Genomic DNA, 20,351 nt, shown 5'->3' on the forward strand with positions numbered 1-20,351 from the left:
GAAAATAGCGTCGCCAATAAGCCGTCACATTCTAAGTTCTGGCTATAAATCACCTGATAACCTAATGCTAAAGGGGTGTATGGGGTGCAGGCTGTATGTGTACGGGATTTGTGGGGTACTCTTTTTGTCCGCTCCCCGACTCCCCCCCCCCCCCCCCCCCCCCCCCCCAAGTCCTGGCCGGACTGCACCGGCTCCTGTCCCGGAGAGGATCGACATCAAGATCCCTCGCCCTCGTATTCCACTCACTCCTCCGCCCCCCCCCCCCCCACCCCCCGCGACTTCTCTGACCTCCTCTCTCCTCAAACAGCGCCCGTTGCCTTCGTTCCTCCGGGTCTGACCTCCTCCTCCTCGTCCCCCGAGTCCTCCGCTCCACCCTCGGCGGCCGAGCCTTCAGCCACTGCGCCCCGAGGCTCTGGAACTGCCTTCCTCTCTCCCTTCGCCTCTCTTCAGGTCTCTGCCGAAGACCTTTCTTTTCGACCGCGCCTTTGGTCACCTTCCCCCGCCCCTCCCTCCCCCCCCCCCCCCGGCTCGGCCCCGGGATCCGTTACCGTGAAGCGTTCTGAGGCGCCGTCCGGCGTGGAGGGCGCTATGTAAACCCAAGTCGTCGTCGTGGTCGTTGCTGTTGCTCTGTGCGCGTGTTAGGATGTGAGTGCGTTTAGGGGGAGCGTGCGTGCTTAGGGGGTGTACGTATGTGTCTGTTTAGGGGTTGGATGGGGTGTAAGGATGTGGGTGTATGGGGTTTGGGGGGAATACTGTGTGTGTGTGTGTGTGGGAGGGGGGGAAGGGGTAGGAAATCTGAATTTTGAACGAAGCATTTGCTCTCCAGAATCCTGCTCAATTTAATTTAACTCAACGAATTGCAGCGTGCCCCTGGAACGACGATGCTGATCTGTGGGTGGGCACGGCATACTGAGTCGTTGTGTGCTTCTTTTTTTTTTTGCTGAGTTGTACAATGGAAAGAATCCGCTGATTTGAGACGCAGGTGGAGGATCAGCGGAGAAGAGAGAGAGAGAGAGAGAGAGAGAGATGCAGGGAGAACGGGGGGGGCATTTTTATCTCGCCATCCCCTCCCCTCCCAACACACAAAAAAAAGGATTGGTTTGTCTTTAAAGAGAAACAACAACGAACAGACCAAAAAAGGGGAGGGCTGAGCAAATAAAAAGCCTGCGCCGGTGCTGTGTACTGTACTGTACTGTAGAGCAATATCTGAACTGACAACAACGTGGTTTGAGGCCCGGCGTGACTTGCTTCCTGGTCCTGGCCAGTGAGGAGTCCTGTCGCTCAGTGGTTAGAGCGCTCGCTTTGCGAGCGAGAGACCCGAGTTCAGTCCCAGGCAGGTCAGGGCCAAACCCTGGGCAAGTTTCCTCACTCCACACGGAGCCCTGATAATAATAATAATCCCTCCAAAACCCCCAAAACAATAACAAATTGGTCATTTTCAATCCACGGCTGTCTGTGGGGGACGTCGCTGTGCGCAATTGGCCGCCGCGTTCGCCCACGAATATACAGTCGATTCACTTTATTTACAGTGTGTTCTGTGAAGCGCTTTGGGACGTCCTCCCGACGTGAAAAGAGCTGTATCAAAGGCAAGGATTATTATTATTATTACTTGTCTGAGTAGATTATAGACAGATTTCTCCCCCCTCCCCTCTTTCTCTCCCCTGAACAGTCACTTCCATGGGTGGTACCCTAGGAAGGATATCTGCAGTCTTTTGTGTGTGTGTGTGAGTGTGTGTGTGTGTATATATATATATACACACACATATAAAAGACACAGGGTGACCTGTGAGAAAGGTGCTGATCAACAACGGATCTTGTAGCTAGACACCCACACGCCCACACACGTGTGTTTATTTCCTGCCTCGCTAACTAATCGTATTATAGTATTATGGAGGTATTCAGCCTACGGTGCAAATTGGAATTTGGATGGAATAAAGCAGGTGGCACTGAGCTACTTTAGAGTCTGCATTGACTTTTTCACTCTGTGGTTTACAGGACGTCACTGGCACAATTGAGCTGCCGCCTTTGCCACCGTAACGACATTGGCTGCATTTCCAAACTCTTTTCGTGCGTAAAGCGTTTCGAGACGGTTGCTGGCACGTGAGAGGTGCTGCGCTCGTGCGAGGCCGCTGTTGTTGCTGTAGGTTGGCATAGCTCTGATTTTTAAGATTTACGCCCCAGAATTCTGGATTCTCTCACCAGAGGAAGTAGTTTTTCTGTATCTCTCCCCCTCCCCCATCGAGTCCCTTTATCATTTTAAACCCGTCGATCAGGTCGCTGCCACTCCGACTAGTGCAGTGTCAGAGATGGAGTTGCCTCTGAATGAGAAGCAGGCGGTGCGAGTTCACAGGCGGTATGTGCTCTCTTATCTTGTGCCTTGGCAGCCTGTGTGACGTGGAAACCACAAGTGCAGACAAAGCCGGAGACGGAGAAAGCCACAGTTTACGTTCACTCGCAGACAGTTTAGACTGTCGCACAAGGTTATTATTGGGTGTGTTTTTTTGGGAAAAAACAATTGATTTGGGTGAAAGTGATTTATTTTTTCTCCTCCCTCCCCTTTTCTTTCCCATTTCAGGTCTGCTTGTTCTTTCCGGGAGTGTTGATTATCCCGACGGACTAAGGGACAGAGGGAGCAGTATGTGTGACCAGGAGGCTGGGGGCTCAGTGCCTGATGCCGAACCAGCCTGTCAGCACCACAAGTTCATCATCGGCTCTGTGTCGGAGGACAACTCGGAGGACGAGGTAGGGATGAGCAGCAAGTCGGACATCCTGGAGGACAAGGAGCGTTCCCTGTCACCCTCATCGTCCGTCAACTCCGATGACGTGGGGCTGGGCAACGACGTACTCTCTCTGCACATGAGGTAAGACGCCATTCTCGGGTCGAACTCCCTCTCTCTCTTTCCATCTCTCTCTCCATCCTTTAACTGCGTTACTTCCTTTCAGTCCCATCCTTCGGATGCGACGTTAAGCCGAGCTCCCCGTCCGCCTGTTCAGGTGGACGTTAAAGATCCCGCAGCACTGTTCGAAAAGAGAAGGGAGTCTCTCTCTCTTTCTGTTCTTGTCCTGGCCGACAATCCCCCCCAAATAAAATTGGTCACTCACTCCGTGGCTGTTTGTGGGACATTGCTGAGCACAAACTGGCTGCAGTGTTTTGCCCGCAAGTTAATCCACTTTACAGTATGTCTGGCGAAGCGCTTTGAGACGTCTCAACGACATGTTATCAAGTGCGAGGATTATTGTTATCTGTCTTGGGAAGCCCTTTGATTCCTCTCCCGGTGCCTTGGCCGATAATCCTTGTTCACTTCATTCACAACTGTTTGAGGGGTCGTTGCTCTGCAACTTGGCTTCTGTGTTTGCCTGCTCACTGCTCAGAGACTGCACTTCACACTAGGTCCTCTGAATCTCTGAGACATCTCGACAGCGTGACAAGGGGCTATATCGAATGCAAGGATTACTATTCTTATATTCCCCAACATCCACCTTGCAAATTTACCCCCAAATTCAAATGAATCATCCGCTCATTTCAATTTTCTGTCCATCGGTGTGTGTGTCATTGTAATGTGTGGTGCTATCACATAAGGCAAGGCCTTTATAGATAAAGCAATAAACATCTTGATATAATGCATATCTCTTAGACATAAATCTCCTTATCAGTCCTTTTATGCAGCTCCGCTCCCAGAGATTAGGCTGCATTCGTAAACCACAGTTTGAAGGGACGAATATCGTTGGATGGATTGCATGGAATCTAATATTAATCTAATTAATTTCAAGCCCCCTGGGGCACCACCCTGCGTGCGGGGTGCCATAAAAATGCGAGTCGTTGCTGCTAAGGTATGTCAACTTGGCGGTGGGAGTCATGGAGCAAGTAGGAGCAAAATTGAGCGAGACTTTTATCTCATCTGGGTCAATGAAGGGCTTGGATGGGATGAAATTCTGCAGTATATCCTGGTTGTGAGGGCCAGTGAGATGAGGTTACACTAGGTCAGCTCTTATTTATCTCCTCCCCCCCCCCCCACCCAACCACCCACCGTTTCCTCAGACTGTTTTGAATTGTGACACAATGACAGAGAGTCACCCGATCTGTTGCTGCAGTGAGCGGTTGCCATCCTGCTGGCTGGCAGTGACCCAACGGCGTTTGCTCCAGCCGTAACCCCTACCCTGAACCTTACAAGCTTGCCTGGCAATTTGTAGTGGGTTGAACTCGGGACGGTCTTTTAAAAGGACGGTGTCCTCTTTCAGTCAGGTCATTGAGCTTTGTTTTAATTTAAAAGTGGGTCACCCCACGTCGGGACTTTTGAGGTCACGGTCCCTGCTGACAGTACAGCGCTGGGAGCGAGAGGGTGGGGCTGGTGTGGGGGAGGCATTAGAGTCTCATCGCCCTTCGGATGAGACATTGTGGAGTCCTGTAGCTCAGTGGTTAGAGCACTCGCTTTGCAAGTGAGAGACCTGAGTTCAATCCCAGGCAGAGGGCGAAATCTTGGGCAAGTTTCCTTACTCCACACAGAGCCTAATAATAATCCCTCCAAAAACAAAAAAACAATAATTAAATTGGTCATTTTCAATCTACGACTGTTTGTGGGACATTGCTGTGCGCAATTGGCTGCCACGTTCGCCCACAAATATACAGTCAATTCATTTTACAGTGTGTTCTGTGAAGCGCTTTGGGACGTCCTCCCGACGTGAAAAGCACTATATCAAATGCAAGGATTATTATTATTATTATATTAAACCAAGAGCCTTTTCAGATGAACAGTAAAGATCTCGCGGTGTTGTTCAAAAAGTCAAGGGTGTATCTTCCTTCCTTGCTGTCCTGCCTGACATTCCCCCCAAGTCGAATTGGTCGTTCACTTCATGGCTGTTTGCGGGAACATCGCCGTGGGCACATTAGCTGCCGCATTCCCCCTGCAAACACACAGTCACTACACTTGACAGTCTATTCTGTCAAGCGCTCTGAGACGTCGCAACAACGTGATAAGTCGCCGCAACAGACGCAAGGATTATTATCGTTAATAACGGTTTACGTAGAGCCTTTCACCTAAAACAAGAAGATTTTCTTTCTCTTCCGACTCAAAACAAAACGTGTACATTTAAATAATCCTTTTCGTCCGATACAGCGCCTGTAACATTGAAATGTCTCAGAAAACGCTGCGCAGATAATCGCTGTCCAGTGTGTACGCAGTATATAATCCGTGGTTACGTTTACACAGCGCCTTTCCCGTCGGGAGGACATCCCGAGGGTCATTCACAGTACTGGGGGTTGCGTCTGTAGACTTAACGTGGCAGCCAATTTTGCGAAGTGCCTTGGGGGGGGCGGTAGAGAAAGGGATGGTACGAATAGGCTCGACACAAGCAGAGTGGTCTGATTAATGTCATAATCTTTTTTTGCTGAGGGCAGTAGTTCTCGCTCTGAAGTGTTCTGTCGTTGGAGGTTATGGATATGGGGCAAGAGCTGGGCAGTCGTGTTGTGATCATGTTTGCGTTTCAACTAACTGTAGCGCAGCACTGTGTGTCAACCTGGCTCAGTCGGTAAAGCTCTCGCCTCCCGAGTCACAAGTTTGTGAGCTCGAGTCACCCCACATCGGGACATGGGTCACACAGTCTAAGCTGATTTTCCAGTGCCGCCCTGGGGGTGGGGGGGGGCTGCATTGTCGGAGGTGCCGTCCTTCAGAGGAGACGTTAACTGAGGTCCTGTCCGCTTGTTCAGGTGGACGTTAAACGATCCCAAGGCTACTGTTTGAAAAGAGAAGGGAGTTTCTCTCTCTCCCGGTGTCCTGGCTAACAATCCCCCCCCAAATAAAATTGGTCGCTCACTCCACGGGCGATGTGCGGACACCGCTGTGCGCCGCTGGCTGTCGCGTTTCACCCACGGTCACTCCACTTTACGGCATAGGCTGTGGAGGGCTTCGAGCCGTCCCGATGACGTGATGAGGCGCTGTGTCAAAGGCAAGGATTATTATTGATTACAAAGCAGCCCAAACGGTGTGTGTCGGTGTGCGCGGGAGACGTGCCGGTGGGCGGGTGGGTGGGAAACTGTGAGCGCTGAGGACCTGGGCTCGCGAGACTCGACTCCGGCGTAGCCAAGCTGGCGTAAGCTGCCTGGGCTCTGTCTTCATCTGTTCCCTGGCACCGACCTCCTGTCGGCACAGAAAAGGCTGCGGAGGCCAGATTGCATCATTGCTGCTCCCATTCACTCCCCCGTTCCCCCAGCTCTCGCCGAATTGCTGTGTGTGTGTGTGGGAAGCGTGAATGAGAGACAGCGAGAGAGAGGGAGGTGGGGGAGAGAGAGAGAGAGAGAGAGAGAGCGTCCCCTCACCAGTCAGCCCCGAGCTGCCAGGCACAGAGCAATGGGAGCAGAGCCCAGTTTGCAGGCACACACGAGCACACAGACCTCGCAGACTCCAGCCATTGCAGCCGGCTCAGGGCAGCCGCAGAGCTGTGCCGTGGTGACAGTGGCTGACAGGTATGGAGGGCAGCGCTGACGAGAGGCACCGGACGATCTATCACCTGCTGCAGAGGTCAGTTGGTCGTGGAGTGGGAACAGCACTGTTAAGGCTCTGCCCGTTCATGTGTATGTGAGTGTGAGAGAGCGTTGAGGCCTTGATGCCCCAGATTGCTGAAGGCGTCTCTTCGTTGGGGTGGGAGGCTTGGAGGGGAGTGTGGGTGGGGTGGGGGGGGTGCACCTTTCTCCCCTCAGCTACCTCCTTCCACCCTCCACGCCCTCCACACCCTATCACAGCGCAACCTCTCCCCCTCCCCCCCTATCAGCTTTAATAATAATAATATTTGCAATTGATGCAGCGCCTTATCGCATCTTCGAGACGTCTCAAAGCGATGCACAGAATATAGCGGATTGAGTGACCCTATTATTATTATTTTTTTTTTGGTGGGGGGGGTTTGGGGGTATGTTCTGCCTTCATCAGGCTCTGTCTTCCATCTGTTCCCTGGCACCAGCCTCCGACAGCACAGAAAAGGCTGCAGAGAGTGATTATAATAGTAGTAATAATATAATACTACAGGGTGACCAAAAAAGTAGTGATATCTACCCTATTACCTAAACAATAGATATCATAATTTCTTTTAAGACTTATTAGACAATTGTAATGGAATCGTGACTTTTTTGGTCGCCCTGCATGCAGTAATAATAATATAACAGTAATATTTTTATTACTGAGAAGATTTGTGTGCAAGGATTATTATTGATTATAAAGCAGCCAAAAAAATGTGTAAGCTGCCAGGCTCTGTCTTCATCTGTTCCCTGGCTGCAGAGGATAAGAATAATAGTTTTAGCAGTAGTAGTAGTCCAATGCTACATTAGTAATAATAATACTAGTAATAATCTATTACTGAGGAGGTCCCTGTTCCTCTGCAGACCCAGCATGTCGGGGCTGCACTTGGTGAAGCAGGGCCGGGAGCACAAGAGGTTCGAGCTGCAGAGGGACTTCACAGTGGCTTCTCCAGCGGAGTTCGTGACCAGGTTCGGGGGCAATAAAGTCATCGAGAAGGTAAGTCCCTGAGGAAACTGGGCTGGGAGTGAGGCGGAGCCACACTGCCCACATCATCCTCTTGTTGTTGTTGTTATCCTGACCTCCTGGCTGCTCCCCAACTTCTACTGTTTCTGGTTTTGATGGGCTCAGGAACAGGTGTCAGGGCAGCAACAAATTATGTGTGTGTGTGTGTATGTATATACGTACACACACATAGCGCCTCTCACGTTAGGAGGACGTCCCAAGGCGCTGGACAGTCAGGGATCTGGGTGGAATCAGGAGGGGTGGAGGGGAGGGATGGGGTAGGAGGGTGACCGAAGGCGCGGTCGAAGAGAAGGGACTCACTCGAGACGCATTCCGTTCAGCACCCTTTAGAGCGATGAAGGCACTCAGCTGGAGATACAGCGAGACTATTTCCTCTGGTGGGTAGGATGGCTGAAAGCTTGCAGTTCCATTGACTTGTCCCTTCGCCCGCCCCCCCCACCCCACCCCGCCCCTCCTTCCTCCCTCGCCACCATCACCAGGTGCTGATCGCCAACAATGGGATCGCAGCTGTCAAGTGCATGAGGTCCATCCGGCGTTGGTCGTACGAGATGTTTCGCAACGAGCGGGCTATTCGGTTCGTGGTCATGGTAACCCCGGAGGACCTGAAGGCGAACGCAGGTCAGTGTTGGGGAGGGGGGTACTGGGAAGGGGTTGGGGGGGTGGGTGCAGGGACGGGCGGTCTGGGCGGCGAGGGGGCCCCGGGCAATTGTGGGTGCGTTGGGAGGGGGCAGGCAGTGGGGCGCAAGGTGGGGGGCAGTGGTGGTGGGGCGTCCCTCCTGCTCTCTTTTTTGCTTTGCCTTTCACATTGTATTCTGGCTCAGTCACGCTCACACTCTCGCCTCCTGGGCAGAAGGTTGTGGGTTCAAGCCCCCACGTCGAGACTTGGTGCTCACGGGGTGTGTGTGAAGGTTAAAGGTCAGACAGCAAGTGACATCCCCCCCACCCCCCTTTCCCCCAACCGCTTTCTCTTTGCAGAGTACATCAAAATGGCGGATCACTATGTGCCTGTACCCGGGGGCCCCAACAACAACAACTACGCAAACGTTGAGCTCGTCTTGGACATCGCCAAGCGCATCCCAGTCCAGGTAAATGATACCTTCGAGACGTCTCAAAGCGCTTCACAGGATATACCGTGAAGTGAATTGACTGTATGTTTTCGCGCCGTCTTATCCAGGGTTTGTTTTCCCTCGACTTGAACCCGGGATAATCCTTTCCGATCCCCGTGCCACTCGAATGTCTTTCTACCTCAGGGGCCCCTTGACCCCAGCCCACTCTCCCTACCCCCTGCCCCCCCCCCACCCCTCCTCCCCCACCCTCCTCCCCTGTCTCTTTCTCTCTGTCTCAGCCTCTGTTTCCGTCTACAGGCTGTCTGGGCTGGCTGGGGCCATGCTTCGGAGAATCCCAAACTGCCCGAACTCCTGCACAAACACGGCATCGCCTTTATGGGTAAGGAAGGGGTGGTGGTGGTGGGGGGTGTGGGGGGGGGAGACAAAAGATGGTCGCTAGCCATGTCGTGGTCCTCTGTGTAAGTTGCGTGGCTCTGATCGACGTCTGCGCTGGGGTTAGGGAAGCTCCTCTTCTCATCGCTGTGTTAAGTCGCTGAGGGAGACATCGCTGAGGCGTCTCCCCCTCTGGCCTGAGCCGTCCGAGCCCCAGGGAACAGCCTGCTTCAGTTTTGCTGTTATTACCCCAGGTCCCCCCAGCCAGGCCATGTGGGCGCTCGGTGATAAGATCGCCTCCTCCATCGTGGCACAGACGGCGGGGATTCCAACCCTTCCCTGGAGCGGCAGCGGTAAGGCAGTGCTGTGTGTTCGTGCGGGGTGGCGGGGGTGGGTCTGTGTTCATATGGGTGGGGGAGCGTCTGTGTTCGTGCGGGTGGGGGGGGGTCTGTGTTTGTGCGGGTTGGGGGTCTGTGTTCGTGCGGGGAGGGTCTGTGTTCGTGCGGGGGGGTCTGTGTTCGTGCGGGGGGGTCTGTGTTCGTGCGGGGGGTTCTGTGTTCGTGCGGGGGGGTCTATTTGCGGGGTTATCTGAGTGGGGAGGGTTGCAGGTCTGGGGGCGGGATTGGGGGGGGTCAGTGTGTTTGTGTGAGCACATGCGCATAAGTATGTGCGTGCATATTTGTGTGTGTGTGTGTGTGAGAGAGAGAGAGAAAGTGTGAAAGGAAAGACGTGTAAACTCTGTGTTGTCTCCAGGCCTCATGATTGAATGGCAGGAGAACGACCCCAGGAAACTCATAAAAGTGGATGGCGACCTGTACGAGAAAGGCTGCATAACTGATATCGAGAGCGGCTTAAAGGTGAGGAGAGGCCGGAGAGAGCAGCCGAGACCAGGGGATTATTTACCTTCGAGATCAGTAAAGCCAAACATTCGCTGGAAAACGTACAGGGAGAAATGCTTTCTTTCGCCCCACCCCACGCACGCCACACACATGTGCCACCACCACACACGCACGCACACACACACATGCACACACACACATACAACGTAAAATGCGCATATCAAATGCAAGGATTATTATTATTAAATGCAAAGATTATTATTCGTGTTATTAATGTTGTGACAACTCTCCCCACACGGCAGGCTGCGGAGGACATCGGCTACCCGTTGATGATCAAAGCATCGGAGGGCGGAGGTGGGAAGGGAATTAGGAAAGTCAACAACCCTGATGATTTCTCAAACCTTTTCAGACAGGTCAGTGACCTTGCATTTCCGTTTTGTTTTTGCCTGGAGCAGCGGTGGCCAAACCCTTCACGGTTGGCCGACAAATCACATTTTCTCGACTGAATATTTCTTGACGGGTGGCTTGAATCTGGAAATATTCAATCCGGGGGGGTGGGGGGGGGGGAGAAAAAAACAACCTGGAAACGCACTGTTGGTGTTCGCTTCATAGCGTATCCTGTGAAGCGCTTTGAGACGTCTCGACGACTTGATTCGGAGCTGTATCGAATGCTGTATCGTTACAACAACGACAACAGCAGCAACAAATTACATTTGTGTAGCGCCCTTCACACCGGGAGGACCGTCCCAAGGCGCTGGACGGTTAGGGATTTGACCGGATAATAATACTAATAATTATTATTAATATTAGTCGGAGGCAATAATAATAATTATTATTGTTACCTAATGACTAACGCCAGTGTTCAGGGGGTGACGGCTTCTTGATGCAGGTTGTCCTCCATTGGTCTGGAATAGTGTGGCTGTGGTAATGGTGTGTGTATGTGGTAAATTCCTTCAAAAAATAACAATAATAAATCGGATCACTTCAGTCCACGACTGTTTTGTGGGACTTTGCTGTGTTCAATTGGCTGCCGCGTTTCGCCCACAGAATCTACAGTATATTCTGCAAAGCGCTACAAGACGTCTCGAAGATGTGATAAGGCGCCTTATCAAATGCGAGGATTATTATTGTTATTATTATTATCCTCGCAGGTCCAGGCAGAGGTGCCAGGGTCTCCTATCTTTGTGATGCAGCTGGCAAAGCATGCCCGGCACCTGGAGGTGCAGATCCTGGCTGACCAGTACGGCAACGCCATCTCCCTGTTCGGCCGCGACTGCTCCGTCCAGCGTCGGCACCAGAAGATCATCGAGGAAGCCCCCGCCACCATCGCCCCCTCCCTGGTGTTTGAGGAGATGGAGCAGGTGAGCTGCCAACTCTGGTCCTCCGGCTGGTCTTTTCCTCTGGTCTTCACCGTGTTAGCCTGGCTCACTCTGCGGTGCTCTCACCTCTTGAATCAGAAGGTCGTGGGTTCAATCCCACCCACCAACCCCCACCGGTATCATTGTCGCTCCAATACAGGGCTGGGTGGGGGGGGGATAGCACTGCATCGGATGAGACGTTAAACTGAGCTGAACCGTCTGTGCCCTGTTCAGGTGGAAGCTAAAAGATCTCCCGCGGCAGTGTTCGAAAAGAGAAGGGAGTTTCTCTCTCCCGGTGTCCTGGCTGACGGTCCCTCCCCCCCCCCCCGAATAAAATTGGTCGCTCGCTCCATAGTTGTCTGCGGGACATTGCTGTGCGCAAACCGGCTGCCGCTTTTCGCCCACAATCCACTTAACGGTGCGTCCCGTGAAGCGCTTTGAGACGTCTTAACGACGTGATAAGGCGCTGCATCCAATGCACGGATTATTATTATTGTCGTCGTTGTTATCTCCGCAGTGCGCAGTGAAGCTGGCTAAGATGGTGGGCTACATGAGCGCAGGGACGGTGGAGTATCTGTACAGTCAGGACGGCAGCTTTTACTTCCTGGAGTTAAACCCCAGGCTCCAGGTGGAACACCCCTGCACCGAGATGGTAGCGGACGTCAACCTTCCCTCCGCACAGCTACAGGTGAGACTGGCTGATGGGAGGGGGCGGGGAGGCATGCTGTGTGGTGTTCGCTGCTTTAGACTCCCAGCAGTTACCGCAACGCACACTCCCGGGTCCCTCCCACAAGCCTTGAACTCTTCCCAACCCGCACCAAATCATTTCTGGGACTAGTTAAGCAGGATGCGTTCCTCCAGAGACGGTGTGCATTCCATTCTGATAATCTAGCTCTGGTATTTCCACGTGTAGTTGGGATGCACCTGTTAGGTTTGGAGACTCTTAAGCACAGTGATGGGTTTCCGCGTGGGACAGACACCGAAATAAAAAAGGACAGTTGGGGGGGGGGGGGGGGGGGGAAGGGAGGTTGTGTGACAGTGTCATTTGTGACTCACGAGGGAGAGGTGCAGGGTTGTCAAACCTGATTTTCAGGGTCCTGAGCTTTTCCGTTGTCAGTCCTGCTTCTGTGAAGACACAAACTGCACAATATTTATTTTCTAGCCATTTATCTCTGTGCACTCGATAACAAACATGCGTGCGCCTATACACGAACACATGCACACATAGGCGCGCGCGTGTGTGTGTGTGTGTCTGCACGCACACTTAAGCCACACGCCCGCCCACACACGATTCCTCGCGCCTTAAAACCGTGGTCTTAACGTTCAATAAGAAATTCGCACAAAGTTTTGGAACGAGCTCAAACCTCTGTGTAAATATGAAGCCCAGATAAGGACCGTGGGATCTGTGTTATGAGGTGACTCTCTCTCACTCTCTCTCTCTCCCTCCCTCCCCTTCCGCTCTCGTCTCCGCAGATCGCAATGGGAATCCCGCTGCACAGGATCAAGGATATCCGCGTGCTGTACGGTGTAGCCCCCTGGGCTGACCAGCCCATCAACTTCGAGAATTCGGCCAATGCCCCCTCCCCCCGGGGTCATGTCATCGCTGCCCGGATCACCAGCGAAAACCCCGACGAGGTCAGACCCTTCTCCCTGTCCGGACAAGATGGAGCGTCTGGGCGAAGTGGCGGGGTTGAGGGGGTGGGGGGGGAGTGGGGGGGGTCCTGGATGGAGTTCCAGAGTGTGGGGGCAGAGAGGCTGAAGGCCTGACCTCCGATGTTGGAGCGGGCAAGTCGGGGGACATGGAGCGTTGTGTCATTGTGCTAACTATGACAACAACTTGGATTTATATCGAGCCGTTCGCTCTGTCTATCGCTCTCACTCTGTGACTCCTCTCTCTCTCTCTCTCTCTCTCTCTCTGTGTGTGACAGGGGTTTAAGCCCAGCTCGGGGACGGTTCAGGAGCTGAATTTCCGCAGCAGTAAGAACGTGTGGGGCTACTTCAGTGTGGCGGCGGCTGGGGGGCTGCATGAGTTTGCGGATTCTCAGTTTGGCCACTGCTTCTCCTGGGGGGAGAACCGGGAAGAAGCCATCTCGTGAGTATCCAGCCGGCCCCTCTCCCTCCCTCCCTTCCTCCCTATTTGTATGTGCGACTGTTTATACCTCTGGCTTGTGCGCATGTGTGTGTGTGTGTGTGTATATATATATATATCTGTGTATATCTCTGGCTTGCGTGTGTATTTGTTTATGTTCGTGTGTGTTTATATGTGTGTGTGCGTGTGTACATGTGTGCGCATGTGTATCTCTGGATTGCATGTGTATTTGTGTATATATATGTGTGTGTGCGTGTGTGTATATGTGTGTGTGCGTGTGTATACATGTGTGTGTGTGTATTTATGAATGTGTGCGTGTATGTATGTGAGTGTGTGCCGGGAGCTTTCCTGACGCCTGTTATTCCCGTGCAGGAACATGGTGGTGGCGCTGAAGGAGCTGTCGATTCGAGGTGATTTCAGGACCACTGTGGAGTATCTGATCAAACTCCTGGAGACCAAGAGCTTCCAGCAGAACAGCATCGACACCGGCTGGTTAGACCGGCTCATCGCTGAGAAAGTCCAGGTACCGATCGGCCAAAGTCAGTGGGGTTCAAGCCCCACATTGAGCTCACAATCCAGGCTGACACTCCAGCACAGCGCTGGGAGTTGGGGGTGCGGGGGAGAGAGAAAGACACCGTACTTCGGATGAGACATTGAATCGACCTCCCCGTCCACGTTAGAGATCCCGCGGCACTATTTGAAAAGAGAAGGGAGTTTCTCTCTGTCTCTCTCTCTTTGTCCCCCTCTCTCTCTGCCTCTCTCCCTCTCTCTCTCCCTCTCTCTCCGGTGTCCTGGCCAACAATCCCCCAGATAAAAGTTGGTCACTTGCTCTCTGGTTGTTTGCGCGCTATTGCTTTGCGCTGGGTTATCCTAGGAAAGTCCACAGTCACTCATCTCTCTCTCTCTCTCTCTCTCTCTGCATTTCTCTCTCTCTCTCTCTCTCTCTGCATTTCTCTCTCCCTCTCTCCCCCTCTCTCTGGGTTTCTCCCTCTCTCTCCCTCTTCTCTATGCGTCTCTCTCTCTCTGTCTCTCTCCCCATCTCTCTCCTTCGCTCTCCCTGACTCTGTCTCTCTAACCTGTCTGTGTGCCTCTAGGCTGAGCGTCCGGACACGATGCTGGGGATTGTATGCGGAGCTCTCCACGTGGCCGACATCTCGTTCCGAAACAGCGTTTCCAACTTCCTGCATTCGCTGGAGAGGTCCGAGCCATTTTCCTAAAACATCTTCATCCACATAGACAGGGGGAATCAGAAACAACAGGCTCCCTCCTGAGAGAGACCGACAGAAAGTGTTGATTCTTTCAAGTCCAAATGAGATAGATTTCTTTGAGGAAATAATATTTTGGGATACAGAATATAGTTTGGGAATTGACACATGCCAAGCGACTGCCAGGATGGTGAAAGACGACCTGGATGGACCTTGCAAATTCTTATGTTCCTGTACATTCCTAACTCCTGTAGGTCCTGTAGCTCAGTGGTTAGAGCACTCGCCTCGCAAGCGAGTGGACCCAGGTTCGATTCCCGGGCAGGGCGAAATGTTGGGCAAGTTTCCTTACTCCACGCCTCTGTTTACCCAGCAGTTAATAGGAACCCGCTTGTTAGTCGATTGGCGGATCGCTTTTCCGGGGATTATAATCCCTTCAAGTAAAAATAAGAATAATAATTTGGTCGCTCAATCCACAGCTGTTTGTGGGGACGCTGCTGTGCGCAATTGGCTGCTGCACTTCGCTCACAAAATATACGTTCAGTTCACTTCACAGTATATTCTGTGAAGTGCTTTGAGACGTATAAAAGATTATTACATGCAAGGATTATTACTATTACTCACAGGTCTATACGAGATGTTCGAACTGCATGCTATGTAGGCATTCACACATATCATCCCGTTGACAAAAGCTTCACGAATGCGCTAAAAGACGTCTCCTGTATTAGCTGCACACTCTCTATGAATGTTGTCTTTTTTTTTTAAAAAAGCATTAGTAATTAAAAGCTTCGTATGAGGAAAGACATCTGATTCACCCTGGACATGACGTGTGTGTGTGTGTGTGTATATAATATATATATTATACATAATATATGTATTATATATAATATATGTATTATATATTATATATAATATGTGTATTATGTATTATATATAATATATGTATTATGTATTATATATGTATTATATATATATGACCTGACGGTCAAGCCCCTAGGGTTCCTGTGAAGGGAACGACTGAGCCAGGACTCCTGTGCATGTTACAGAGCCCTCAGATCAATCGGCATCCAATTTCATTGCAAGGATTATTATTAATATTAATAGCAATTATTGACATTAATTGCGGGGATTAATATTGATCCCAAGGATTGTTATTATTAATAGTATTAACTGCAAGGATTATTATGAATATTAATTACAATAATTATTATTAATGATGATATTACTAGCAAGGTTTATTATTATTAATAGTATTAATGCCAAGGAGTATTATTACTGCTCAGTGTAGTGACTGGACGAGGGGTGGTTGGGGTAGGGGGTGCTGTTAGGGTGTGTGGTGTATATGTGGGTGAGGGTGGGAGGGTGTTGTGATGGTTCCTGATCTCTCCTGCCGTATTCCCCCAGGGGTCAGGTGCTGCCAGCCCACACCCTCCTCAACACTGTGGACGTCGAGCTCATTTACGAGGGGATAAAGTACATGCTGAAGGTACGCTCCTCGTCTATACTGTACGAACGTCCTTCCATGAAAGGCGTTCACATGAACTTAATAAGACTTTGTCGTTTTGTTCCCGGGTTTTGCCAGGCCGGGAGGACAGGAGAATAACATTACTCTCTCTCTCTCTCTGTGTCTCTGTCTTGCTGTCTCTCTCTCTCTCTCTGTGCGTTGGTCCCAGGTCACTCGTCAGTCCCCCAACTGTTACGTGGTGATCATGAACAGTTCGTGTGTGGAGGTGGACGTTCACAGGCTCAGTGACGGAGGCCTCTTGCTCTCTTACGACGGCAGCAGCTACACCACCTACATGAAGGAGGAAATCGACAGGTGATTGCTTCGTGCTGCGAGCGCGACGGGCGTTTTGCCCAGGAAAAGACGCGCGTGCGCTCGCGCACACAAGACCGTACAGCCCTCAGACACACACATGAGACCGTACAGCGCTTCGAGATCAGTGCTGCGTAGAGAGAAAAAAACAGGAGCTTGTGGACACCCTGTATGTTATGTTGTCTTTTTAAAACAAAAATGTGGGGTGGGTTTTCACGCCGTCTCCCTCTCTCCCCCCCCTCACCCCACGCACACAGGTACCGAATCACCATTGGCAACAAGACGTGTGTGTTCGAGAAGGAAAACGACCCCTCGCTCCTGCGCTCCCCCTCCGCGGGGAAACTGATCCAGTACAACATCGAGGACGGGGGACACGTCTTCTCCGGGGAATGTTTCGCCGAAATCGAGGTACGAGACCGTACAGCGTTCCGTCCCCAACTCAGAGAGAGGGAGAGAGAGCGGTTGAGCCAACGGAACAGATCGATGTTTTGTTAGAGAGGTCGGGGTATCAAGGGGTGCGGGTATTTGGACTCGAGGCACAGATCAGCCACGGTCTTATAGAACGGCGGAACAGGCTCGAGGGGCTGAATGGCCTCATCCTGCTTCTGTGTTTCTAATGCTGGGCACTCGGTGGCTGTGAGGGTGAGGGAGGCTGTTGCGGACCACGCGAAGATGAGCAAAAATTCACCATTATTTTTCTCCCCATCGTTTCTCTCCCCCCCACCCCCCTTCTCTCCCTCTCACTCTCTCCTCCTCTTTCCCTCTCCCTCTCTCTCTCTCTTTCTCACTCTCTCCCCCCTGGCTCTCTTTCTCTCTCTCTCTCTCAGGTGATGAAGATGGTAATGACCCTGACTGCCCAGGCCTCTGGCTGTATTCACTATGTGAAGCGAGTAGGAGCCGTGCTGGACCCAGGCTGCGTTATCGCCAAATTACAGCTGGACGATCCTAGCCGAGTGCAGCAGGTAGGAACCCCCCCACCACCTCCACCCCACCACCCCGATCCCGTTAAGCCCTCTCCCACGCGCGCGCACATCACGCGCTTACACCGATGGAGAATCTTCATGGACAGTGGTGGAGTGCGATGCTGAGCCGGGGGTGTAGGGGGGGAGTTGATGACCGTAATCACCGCCAAAGAGGAAGGTCTTCGGGCGGGACCTAAAGACGGGGAAGGATGGGGCAAGGCGGAGGGATAGAGGGAGAGGGTTCCAGAGTTTCGGGGCGCTGAAAGCCATTGCATTGTGTTGTTATTTGCCTATAACGGTACAATATACTGCTAAGTAACAGCACAGCGTCCACGGTGCCCAAGCTTCTCCAAGTGCCTCGCAGGTTAATCGCTGTCGACGTGTAGTGACTGTGCATTTGCCAATTTGAGAGCAGTGATGGGTCAGCTTCAGTAGGTTGTTCTCGGCAGCGACGCCGTGTGGGAAGACCTGGTATCGCATGTCGAAGTATCCTCTTGACCATAACTTATCGCGGCCGTCACGAGCTGAGCAACGCAGGCGGATTTTTTTTTTTTTTTGGGGGGTGTCTGACACACGCGGAAACCCGTCACCGTTGCTTAAAGGCATCCAAACCAAACTGAGATGACCACACATCCCACCTACACCTGGAAATACCAACGATAGATTGTGGGAGTGGAATGCGCTCTCTCTCTCTCTCTCTCTGGAGAGAAGCATCCTGCTTACCTAATTCAGGACTGTCTTAGGCGCAGGTTGGCAAGAGCCAAGGCTTAAAGGCGGGACCCCAGAGTGTGTGTTTTCGGGGTGGGGGAGGAGGGGCCGCGGTTTTGGGGTGACTCCTGGAGTCTTACCAGCTAAGAGCAAGGAAGGGGGGAGGTGTGTGGAGTTTAGTGTGTGTTTATTGTGAGGTGACTGTGTTTGGATTTCAGGCGGAGCCGTTTACGGGGCCACTTGACCCCATCCAGAGCCTGGCGCTGCGGGGGGAGAAGCTACACAGGGTCTACCACTACGTCCTGGACAATCTGGGCAACATCATGAACGGTTACTGCCTGCCAGAGTATTACTTTGCCATCAAGGTGCGCACGCACGGACGCACACACACACTCACTCTCACGCACGCATAGCCACACACACACAGACAGAGAGACGCACACACACACACACCGTGCCACACACACTGTTGCGCGCACCCACGCAGGGACTGTGTTATTTTGACGTTCCTCCCTCCTGCGGCAGGTGAAGGACTGGGTGGAGCGGCTGATGAAGACCCTGAGGGACCCCTCGTTGCCCCTGCTGGAGCTGCAGGACATCATGACCAGCGTGTCGGGCCGCATTCCCCCGGCCGTGGAGAAATGCATCAAGAAGGAAATGGCGCAGTACGCCAGCAACATCACCTCTGTCCTCTGCCAATTCCCCAGCCAGCAGGTAGGCGCGGAGGGGGAAGAGTGGCACGGCGCTGGGGTCAGTGGGCAGAGCAACGGAGCAGACCCCCACCTCCCGGCGACCGCCAGCGCCTTCTAATCCTTACGTTTGACGCAGTTTCGCTTCATACCAGTATCCCTTCGTACCCTGACCTAACAAATACAGCGCGGTGACTGTGTGTTTTGCGGGCGAAACGCGGCGGCCGATTGGCGCAGAGCTTCAGACTTGACGGCATATCCCCCGGGAAGCGCTTTGAGACGTCTCAACGACACGATAAGGCGCTGGATCAAACGCGAGGGTTATTATTATTATTGTTGTGGATTTTATTATTATCATTGTTATTCACGGGTTTCACCTCCCGCCTTCAGATCGCCAACATACTGGACAGCCACGCTGCGACACTCAACAGGAAGTCCGAGCGGGAGGTTTTCTTCATGAACACGCAGAGCATCGTGCAGCTGGTGCAGAGGTGAGAGCGGCAGCTCGGGGGAAAGTTGGGTGGGGAGGGTTGTGGGTTCGAACCCACACCCAGCCACACAGACAGAAACACAGACAGAGACACACACACACCATTTTTTTTTAGATGGATTAAAAATTTCTGTCTCCGATTGTCTTTTTTTTAATCAGGGAAAAAAAGCTTAGGTCAACTCGGGATATTATAAAGGGGGGGAAAAAACAAAAACTCTCCAGTTTGCGGGCAGCAAATCTCTCTCTTTCTGTCTCACTCATTCTCTCTCTATCTCTCTCTCTCTTTCTGTCTCACTCAGATATCGGAGTGGAATCCGGGGTCACATGAAAGCGGTCGTCATGGACCTTCTCCGACAATACCTGAAGGTTGAGATCCAGTTCCAACAAGGTGAGTGGCCGAGGCAGTAGCTGGAAAAAAAGCTCGAGGCTTGAAGGGGTAAAGGGGTCTAGTATAGGGCAGCGGCATTGAATGGATTGCATTCTCAGAGAGCCAGTGAAGAAGTGACGATAGAGGTGTACAAATGGAGTCCCGTAGCTCAGTGGTTAGAGCCCTCGCCGAGCCGGGCCAAACCTTCGGCAAGTTTCCTTACTCCGCAGGCACACCTCTGCTTGCCCCGCAGTGATCAGGTTGTTAGTCGATTGGCGGATCGATTTCCAGGAGTGGGGGGGGACGGACGGTGGTTAATAATCCCTAATAATTTGATCACTCAATGCACGACTGTTTGTGGGACGCCGCTGTGCGCAATTGTCTGCCGTGATCCGCCCGCCCACAAAATATACAGTCAATGCGCTTTACAGTATATCCCGTGAAGCGCTTTGAGAGGTCTCGGAAGACTTGGTAAGGCGCCGTGTCAAATGCCAGGGTTGTTGTTATTATTATTATTATTATTATTATTATTATTATGTATTGCGTTGGTTGCATCGCTGCTGTTTCACCAGTAGGTGGCACTCACGCACCATTTTGTGACCCGTCAGCTTGGGGGCATTGCAGCTGAAAGGGAACTCCTCGCCAAGCTGCCGCGCGGGTATCAAACGCCCAACGAGGACTCGATCGTACATCGATCGTGCATCGACTAATATTTGTACAGAAAAGACACGTTGGGAGGGGGAGCAGCGGAGGTTCCCTCGGGCGGTCCCAACGGTGGGAGGTCCCGCAGGGTGTCCAACAAGCCGTGATGCCCTCTCACAACGTCCAATACGTCTACCGCGACAACTTGCAATGATATAGTG

General features: G+C 52.2%; 1 protein-coding gene across 2 annotated transcripts in view; it reads left to right on the forward strand.

The window, feature by feature from the left end:
- The first annotated feature begins 715 nt into the window (after nucleotides 1-715).
- Nucleotides 716-20,351, forward strand: part of acaca (acetyl-CoA carboxylase alpha) — a 58,885-nt gene continuing 39,249 nt past the window's right edge. Inside the window, exons 1-23 of one of the 2 annotated variants that reach the window (XM_042338382.1) lie at nucleotides 716-895; nucleotides 2,576-2,861; nucleotides 7,370-7,502; nucleotides 8,009-8,147; nucleotides 8,505-8,614; nucleotides 8,894-8,975; nucleotides 9,223-9,321; nucleotides 9,722-9,825; nucleotides 10,110-10,220; nucleotides 10,959-11,168; nucleotides 11,683-11,853; nucleotides 12,639-12,800; nucleotides 13,094-13,257; nucleotides 13,627-13,777; nucleotides 14,349-14,452; nucleotides 15,861-15,942; nucleotides 16,130-16,275; nucleotides 16,530-16,680; nucleotides 17,100-17,234; nucleotides 18,161-18,307; nucleotides 18,468-18,656; nucleotides 19,022-19,122; nucleotides 19,421-19,509. In XM_042338382.1, the coding sequence (XP_042194316.1) occupies nucleotides 2,638-2,861; nucleotides 7,370-7,502; nucleotides 8,009-8,147; nucleotides 8,505-8,614; nucleotides 8,894-8,975; nucleotides 9,223-9,321; nucleotides 9,722-9,825; nucleotides 10,110-10,220; nucleotides 10,959-11,168; nucleotides 11,683-11,853; nucleotides 12,639-12,800; nucleotides 13,094-13,257; nucleotides 13,627-13,777; nucleotides 14,349-14,452; nucleotides 15,861-15,942; nucleotides 16,130-16,275; nucleotides 16,530-16,680; nucleotides 17,100-17,234; nucleotides 18,161-18,307; nucleotides 18,468-18,656; nucleotides 19,022-19,122; nucleotides 19,421-19,509 (3,004 nt within the window). In that variant the 5' untranslated portion in view covers nucleotides 716-895; nucleotides 2,576-2,637. Of the gene's footprint in view, nucleotides 896-1,740; nucleotides 2,481-2,575; nucleotides 2,862-7,369; nucleotides 7,503-8,008; nucleotides 8,148-8,504; nucleotides 8,615-8,893; nucleotides 8,976-9,222; nucleotides 9,322-9,721; nucleotides 9,826-10,109; nucleotides 10,221-10,958; nucleotides 11,169-11,682; nucleotides 11,854-12,638; nucleotides 12,801-13,093; nucleotides 13,258-13,626; nucleotides 13,778-14,348; nucleotides 14,453-15,860; nucleotides 15,943-16,129; nucleotides 16,276-16,529; nucleotides 16,681-17,099; nucleotides 17,235-18,160; nucleotides 18,308-18,467; nucleotides 18,657-19,021; nucleotides 19,123-19,420; nucleotides 19,510-20,351 lie in introns of those variants that run through there. The other variant, XM_042338381.1, reaches the window with a different exon arrangement.

This window comes from Callorhinchus milii, unplaced genomic scaffold (assembly GCF_018977255.1).
Source record: "Callorhinchus milii isolate IMCB2004 unplaced genomic scaffold, IMCB_Cmil_1.0 Scaffold10, whole genome shotgun sequence".
In the NCBI taxonomy this organism is placed as follows: Eukaryota; Metazoa; Chordata; class Chondrichthyes; order Chimaeriformes; family Callorhinchidae; genus Callorhinchus; species Callorhinchus milii.